We start from the raw sequence: 7,996 nt of genomic DNA on the forward strand, positions 1-7,996 counted from the left end.
GGTCATTTATACCCCATTATTTTCAATTTATATTTTTGGAATAATAATTTTTTTTTGAAGGATGTGTTGTTGAAAAAAATAAAGTTTGCGATTTACATGTAATATTATTTTATAAAAAAAATATGTGATTGGAAATAAGATAAATAAAATTATAATTTCAAAAAATGTGCTCCAATGGGGGCCTCGAGTTTCATGCTTTTGCCGGCAGCTCTAATAATGTTGTATCACACCTTTGTCGACAGTGAACTTTATCAAATTTTATGGCAAGACTTGATGTGGAGACCTTTGTACAAGTCAATATATTTTGTAAAATCATTCTATATATGTATTATTTCGTGATATATCAACAAAATGGGTGGTCCACTGTTCACAAGCCTTGAATTCATTATTTTCAAAATACATTTTTATCTCTTTTCTTTTTCATCACATTCTTCAATGAAAATAATATTACACCTAAATTTGAAATTTTTCTTTATTTTTTAACTACACATTCTGATCAATCTATTACTCCAAAATGCATTCTTCAATAAAAATAAGGCTCTAAATATGTTAGTCTAACAGCGTACTAGAGCAAATAAATATATTAAATTCCAAGCTTAATGGCTATTTATAAACGAATTTTTTAGATACAAGACATTTGATGAAAAAGGATTCGCACATGAATGACGAGGAGACAAATTTAATAAAATTATAGAATAATTTTACTCTTTAGTGATTAAATTCTTAGACAAAATGACTTTTAAGATTTTTTATTTTTTATTTATTTGTTTTGAAAAGAAAAGGTTTGAACAAGTCTATGGCTGTTTGGATGTCATTATAAAGCTCAACCGTGAGGCTGTTCCTTGGTAAGCATAGATTAGCAAAACATGCTGGAGCATTTGGTTTTTCTCCAAATCTTCTGCATTTTTTCACTGGCGGTAGCATCACCCTGGAATGCGACCACCAACTCCACTAAACCTGGCTGCCTAAGTAGATGTGGAAACCTAGAAATTCCATACCCGTTTGGTATCGGGTCAAAGTGCTCTTTGGACACATCCTATAATATCACTTGCGATACTTCTTTCGACCCTCCAAAACCCTACCTCGTACTTTCTTTCAATGGATCCGATTCCAGCTATGAGGTTGTTAATATCTCAGAAACCCAAATCTATGTTAAGAACTCGGAGGTACAACTCGCAAAGGCCTGTTATGGTATGGGATTCGATAACAAGACACAGAATTCTTCTATATTATTGGATTTTTTTGATAGTCCTTATACCTTATCAAACGCGAATCAGGTCACATCCATTGGTTGTGATGACTTCGCTAGGGTACAATCACATGCATCCAGTGACTCCGACGGTGGTTTTGCTTGTGCATCCTACTGTAAAAACATTTCATATTCTGCTGGGTCATGTCTGGGCAGGGGATGTTGCCGGACCTCCATAACCAAAGGTGCATTTCTTGTAGTTGAACTATCTGACATGTATTGGGGCCGAGATAGCAGACTTTTCCGGTGTAGTTTTGCCTTCGTAGGAATGATAGGTGATGATAATAAATTTAATTTTAATTTATCTCATCTTAATGATTCAACAACATTCCTAAGCAATAATAAAAAGTTTATGAGTATGCCGTTAGTGTTGGACTGGAGAATTACTCGCCACATGAATTGCACAGATGTTCAGAATTCCACTGATTATGCATGTCAAAAGAATAGTGATTGCATTAATTTGTACTCCGAATATGGAGGATATCAATGTAGGTGCAAGAAAGGGTATGAGGGCAATCCTTACCTAGGATGCCAAGGTCAGTTCTTTTCTAAAAATTAATATCCATACTTAATTGAAGTCTTGACTATTTTATTGACGACTTCAATACCAAAAATCTGACAATTGTTTGTTGTGATGCTTAAATGGGATGGGGTGTGGCAGATATCAATGAATGCATGAATAATCATAAATGCATCTCATATGGAGCCTGCACCAATACTCCGGGTTCTTATAATTGTTCCTGTCCTTCCGGTTATCGTGGTGATGGTAAAAGAAATGGTTCTGGCTGTATTCCAATATCGGTACCCCATGGTAAACTCGCAATAGGTAATTTTCAAATAATCTTTTGCATTTTAGATAACTGGTGAAATTTATTTTTCTTAATATTTTCTGCTTTTAATTTATAATTAATTATTAAATAAAATTTGATGTCCAATAATCAAGACAATCAATATTATGCAATTGCTTGTTAATTTTTTTTATTTAAATATAATACAATTGCTTATTGAAATTTTTTCCTATAATCAATGTTTAAATTAATTTAATCATTTATTATTTTAGAAATTGTCATCAATCAAATATTTAAAATAGGTTAGGAAACACAATATACGAAGCACAATATGATGAATAGCAATTCACATTGCCAGGAGTTATCTATCCTCAAAATTTAAGCTTTAGTATTCTCAATATTATTGAATTGTACTAGTCCCAATATCAAATAAGTAAACAAACAAAAAAGGATGAAGATTCCAAATTAGAAAAATATACATGATTGAATCCTAAATAGATGTCATGATCTTGACTTTAATTATGTTGCATATGTTGATACTTTCAGGAGCAGGTTTGGGGGCTGGAATGGGATTGGTAGGGCTGCTATCAACTTGCTTTTGGTTGAACAAGTTTCAGAAGAAGAGAAAAACTAAAAAACGCAAAGAAAAATTCTTCAAACAAAATGGTGGTCTTCTACTACAACAACAAATATCAACAGACGAAGGAATACTTGAAAAAACACGACTTTTCAGTGTTAAAGAGTTAGAGAAAGCCACTGATCACTTTAGTGAAAGTCGAATACTTGGTGAAGGAGGTCAAGGGATGGTGTATAAAGGAATGTTATCCGATGGAAAGATTGTGGCAATAAAAAAATCCAAGGTGGTAGATGAAAATCAAGTGGAGCAGTTCATTAACGAGATTGTCATGCTTTCACAAGTTATTCATAGGAATGTAGTTAAGCTATTAGGTTGTTGCCTAGAAACTGAAGTTCCTTTACTAGTTTATGAATTCATTTGCAATGGAACCCTTTATGATCGTATCCGTGACAAGAGTGATGAGTTCCCATTATCATGGACCATGCGCTTAAAAATTGCGGTAGAAGTCTCAGAAGCACTTGCCTATCTTCATTCTGCAACTTCTATCCCCATCTATCACAGAGATATTAAGTCAACTAACATTCTGCTTGACGAAAAATATGTAGCTAAAGTCTCGGACTTTGGAACTTCAAGATCAATCGCAATGGATCATACTCATTTAACCACACTAGTAAAAGGAACATTTGGATACTTAGACCCTGAATACTTTCAATCAAGTCAATTTACAGAAAAAAGCGATGTTTAGAGTTTTGGAGTTGTTCTTGTTGAGCTCTTAACTGGACAACGGCCAATATCTTTTGCCAAAACAGGAGAGGAAAGAAGTTTAGCAACAAGATTTTTGTTATGTATGGAAGCAGACAATCTCGAAAAAATTCTTGACAGCCAAGTTTTAGAGCAGGGTAAGAGAGAAGAACTAATTGCAGTGGCAAAACTTGCACAAAGGTGCTTAAATTTGAATGGGAAGAAAAGGCCATTGATGAAAGAAGTAGCTGCAGAGTTGGAGATTATTAAAATATCTCAAACACATTCGACTGCATCTGATACTAAATATCAAGACATACAGTTGCGCAAATCCAAAGCGATATTGGTGTCGAATGATGACTACACATGGACAAGTACCTCTGACAATATCATCCCATCATCAGACGCACGTCCCCTAATGATTCACACTGCTTGATGCATTCTCTGATTTCTAAACAATTTCCTTGTTTGTTGAATAATAAATGCTTTTGTAATAGTTTATTTAAACACCTAAATAACATTTGGCCAAGATTTTTGTAATATCAATACAGGGATCAGACTTTTTCAGCATGAGATTTTTACCTTCTATTGATTTATATTAATTGATTCTTTTTATCTATCGTTCAAATTATGACCTATACAAACATGCATTTGCTTACTATATTGGGTTTTTTCTCGACTCTCAAACTAGGGTGTATTATGCTACAATTTGGTTTAACACTACAAATGGACTGCATACTATCAACGTATTATTTTGTGCTCTCTGCCTAAAGACATCATAGATTTCTTCAGTATCAATATCTAATTTGGCTTCATTACTTGTGTCTATTCAGAACCTTGAACATGTATTTCATAAATTTAAACTATTCCTTTGATTTATAAAAAGAAAAGAAAAATTGAAAGAAAACATTTTTTCTTCAAAGGACGGAATATTCATTAAACAACCTCTATGTTAATTGGTTCTTTTGCAGATGAAAGTGACTTGAAATATGAGAATGCTTAGGCAGTTCGGCTTTCTCATGAAATTTCAGGATTTTAAATTGTCTGAAGACATTATTTTTCAAATCTGAGAGATCAAATCAAGGATAAATGGCAGAAATTGACCTTGAAGAGTATGTTGTTCACCAATAGACCAACAAGGTCATTGTCAACTTTGAAATGATGTTAACGTTCGAAATTTATCAAGTTTAACCCTTGTTTGAGCTCCATTTAACCAAAAATACATTTTCCATATCTCATTTTCAACCATACTTTTTCCTACAAAATAATATTATACGAAAATCCAAAACTTTTTCTTACTTTTTAATCACACATTATTCGAAAAATTACTATTCAATAATATACTTTTTTCCAAAAACCTTATTAAAATGGAGCCAGGAAAGGAGCTTAATGGCATAGACTTAATTAGAAGACCCTTATACATTTTTTTTTTAACCGATTAGAGATGAAATTGTGAGTATTGTGTTTTGAATGGTTGACCAAGAAATAAGAGTTAGACGGTGCATGACCCATATTGTACTGATAACTGTTATTTGACGAAAAATATTTGTTTGTAAGATTTGGAAAAATTGTTCGGCCTTGAACCCCACGTATATAGAAAATTGAAAATTTATACTCTTGAAAGAATAATGCTAATCAATATTGTCTAGTCTACCATACCAAATAAGTAATTTTTAAGACTAGAAATTGTTAATTTGGATTGTGGACAAATTTTATAAGGACCTTCCTGAACCTGACTTGGACGGAAAAATTAAAAATCAAGCTTCGTCAAGTATAAGAATGAGCATGAGAAGATTGGCTAGTTCCCAAAGTCTAGTCTCTTTGGTTTTGCCTTTGCTAAACGTCAATATGGTGTGTGTGGACTATGGACGTCTCATTGGTATGAAAACCATTATCGTATCCAATACTAAAAGTAGTAACCATCTTTTGCTCCCCCTACCTATCACACATGTAGTAAGTAGTAACCCTTTTTTTATCTCTTCCAGACCTCCTCTCCCTCCATCTCCTGACAACAATTTCTATTTATCACCTCTGATTAACATGCTAAGCAACGACAACATGATATATCAATTCAACAATTTCAATTTAATTTTTGAGACACACCATGACTTATCTATCGATGTGTCATGTTACAACTACTTAGCATAAACTAAACAAATGTGCTTATTAGATAACTATCAAGTTTTGAATATATACAAACTTGATAATGTTATCACCATAGACTTGTCATTTTATTTTATTTTTACATGGCTATTAAAGCCACAAAATGTTAGCGGAGCACTCAATTTTTCATTTTATTTTATACAAAATGTTAGCGGAGCACTCAATTTTTCATTTTATTTTATTTTATTTGCATTGCAAAATTATTGTGAAGGAATATGTCGCAATTAGTTTCATAAAAGTTTTATTTTATAAAATGATAATGATTTAATACGATAAAAGTAATATGAAACATTTATGCTTTAGTTTGTTCTCATCATTTTCAAAATATAATTTTTTTCTCTCTTATTTTCAACCACATATTTTTCAATAAAATAATATCTCATGCAAATTCAATTTTTTTCTAATTTTTAACGACACATGATCTATCAAATCACTATTAAAATGATTTTTTGGCTAAAAATAGGGATAAAACAAGCTCTATATATTCATTATTAAATAAATAAAATTCATTGGTTACAATAATTCATTATTCATATCTCCAATTTCATATTAAATTTTTTTTATCATAAAAACATTTTCATTTGTTTGTAGTCATACAGTTTTTGTTGTTTTGTTGTTCTGCTTTACTACCTCAAAACTTAACTTTTTTCAATTGTTTGGATTTTATTTCCATCTGCAACTCTTCAGTTTTTACGACTTTTTTTTTTTTTTCAAAATAGTGATTCTTAAAAATCTATAATATATTAAATATCATATCAAGTAAGAATCATTTTTTTAACGATTCTAACCCTATTATAATTCAATTATTTCAATAATATCTTACTTTTTATTTTTAATTATGTATTTAATTTATTTAATCATTTAGTTACCATCAATGTACATGTACATTTGACAGGTTTATTTCACTTGTGTGCTTTTGTTAATATATGAATTTCTTATTATTAATTCTCAATTAATTAATATTCACATTCATTTAATTAATATTTATCTTCATTTATGCATTTTGGTGTTATTAATTCTAAATATGGTTAATTAGAATTTCACATTCAAGAATGCAATTCATTATTAACGTCCATGTATGCTAATTGATATCCAATTTTACATAATTGAAAATTAAATAAATTATTTAACAGTTATTGTCACGTATATATTCCTTGGTATTAATTCTAAATTAATTAACATTGACGCATATTCAATTGTTACTTTTACAGCACTTATAAAATATTTTATAATTGCAAGTTCAACGTTATGAAAGAGATGAGTAACTAAATGATAATCATTTTAATAACCATATATTTTCAAAACATATAATTTGTTAACATTACTTAAGATTTTTTTTATGAATTGTCAAAGAATTCAATATTTGATAATGAAGATATCTAATACATTGAAATACGTAGCTTGCTTGTACGTTTATTATATAGTTTTGCTCGGATCAAATAAGATTTACGTTTCGGTGTGGTATGTAGTTTTTACCTTGGTCTTTATTTTTAATCATTTAGAGCTAATTGAGTTGATATCTATGTAATTGAGGTGTAAATATATTAATTGTATGTAAATTCTAATTTGAGTGCATTTGGATGAAACTGGCATGAAAATGGACATATTTTAGGGCTAAATTAAAATTTATTTGGAGCAATTGATGATCAAAGGGATTATAAATCTCAATTGTGACGCTGTTGTTTAGTATGCGAAGATTAGCGTGGTGCTTTTTCTTTTTTGGAATAACATGTTGGCACATTTGGTTTTGCTCTAAATCTCCTACTTTCTTTCACTAGTGGTAGCACTACCGCCAAATGCAACTGGAGTCGCCGCCACCACCACCACCACTTAACTTGGCTACCAAGGTGGATGTGGAAACCTTGAAATTCCATACCCATTAGGTATTGGGTCAAAATGTTCCAGGACCATAAACTTCAATATAAACTACAATACTTCTTTCAACCCCCCAAAACCCTACCTCCTAGTTCACTATGGAAAATATTCCCACGAGGTGGTTAATATCTCAGAAACCCAAATCTATCTCAAGAACACGGAGACACAATTGGTAATGGCCTGCTATGGTATGTGATTCGATAACAAGATAGAGAATTCTACTTTATCAATGGAACTTGTTAAGGGATATTATCCCTATATCGAATAAAGATGAAAATATAGACTAATTTATAAAGGTTTGGACTACTTCTCTTACGATGGAACCCCAAGTCTTAACTTGGTATCAGAGCTCATTAAACTCCAACGAGTGATTCAATCCGATTAAGACTCAATAAATGAGTATACGAATTTCAAAATTGATTTGTTCAAACGAGCCACCATTTTGCGAAGACGTGTTAAGGAATATAATCTCATATCGAATAAATATGAAAATATAGACTATAGACCAATTTATAAAGGATTGGACTACTTCTATTAACAAGGTTGACCCTTTTGAATAGTCCTCATGCCTTGTGAGACGCAATTCAAATCACATCCATTGGT

At 31.2% G+C, this 7,996-nt stretch overlaps 2 protein-coding genes across 2 annotated transcripts; both read left to right on the forward strand.

Annotated features, from left to right (window-relative positions):
* Positions 1 to 865: 865 nt before the first annotated feature.
* On the forward strand, positions 866 to 3,901 carry LOC111372129 (putative wall-associated receptor kinase-like 11). Its single transcript, XM_022994317.1, has 3 exons — positions 866 to 1,785; positions 1,911 to 2,075; positions 2,584 to 3,901. Exons 1-3 carry the CDS (start codon positions 867 to 869, stop codon positions 3,357 to 3,359), a joined length of 1,860 nt encoding a protein of 619 aa, XP_022850085.1. The 5' UTR covers position 866; the 3' UTR covers positions 3,360 to 3,901.
* LOC111372130 (wall-associated receptor kinase-like 8) lies at positions 3,438 to 3,922 on the forward strand. The gene has a single exon (XM_022994318.1). It carries the CDS (start codon positions 3,462 to 3,464, stop codon positions 3,789 to 3,791), a length of 330 nt encoding a protein of 109 aa, XP_022850086.1. The 5' UTR covers positions 3,438 to 3,461; the 3' UTR covers positions 3,792 to 3,922.
* Positions 3,923 to 7,996: the final 4,074 nt, after the last annotated feature.

Source organism: Olea europaea, chromosome 23 (genome assembly GCF_002742605.1).
Source record: "Olea europaea var. sylvestris chromosome 23, O_europaea_v1, whole genome shotgun sequence".
In the NCBI taxonomy this organism is placed as follows: Eukaryota; Viridiplantae; Streptophyta; class Magnoliopsida; order Lamiales; family Oleaceae; genus Olea; species Olea europaea.

Bases quoted from the DNA above. Each gene is read 5' to 3' on its own strand.
- LOC111372129 (XM_022994317.1), top strand. From the start codon at position 867: ATGCTGGAGCATTTGGTTTTTCTCCAAATCTTCTGCATTTTTTCACTG. The intron at 1,786-1,910 runs GTCAGTTCTTTT...GGGGTGTGGCAG, and splicing joins TCCTTACCTAGGATGCCAAG to ATATCAATGAATGCATGAAT. The intron at 2,076-2,583 runs GTAATTTTCAAA...TGATACTTTCAG, and splicing joins CCATGGTAAACTCGCAATAG to GAGCAGGTTTGGGGGCTGGA.
- LOC111372130 (XM_022994318.1), top strand. From the start codon at position 3,462: ATGGAAGCAGACAATCTCGAAAAAATTCTTGACAGCCAAGTTTTAGAG.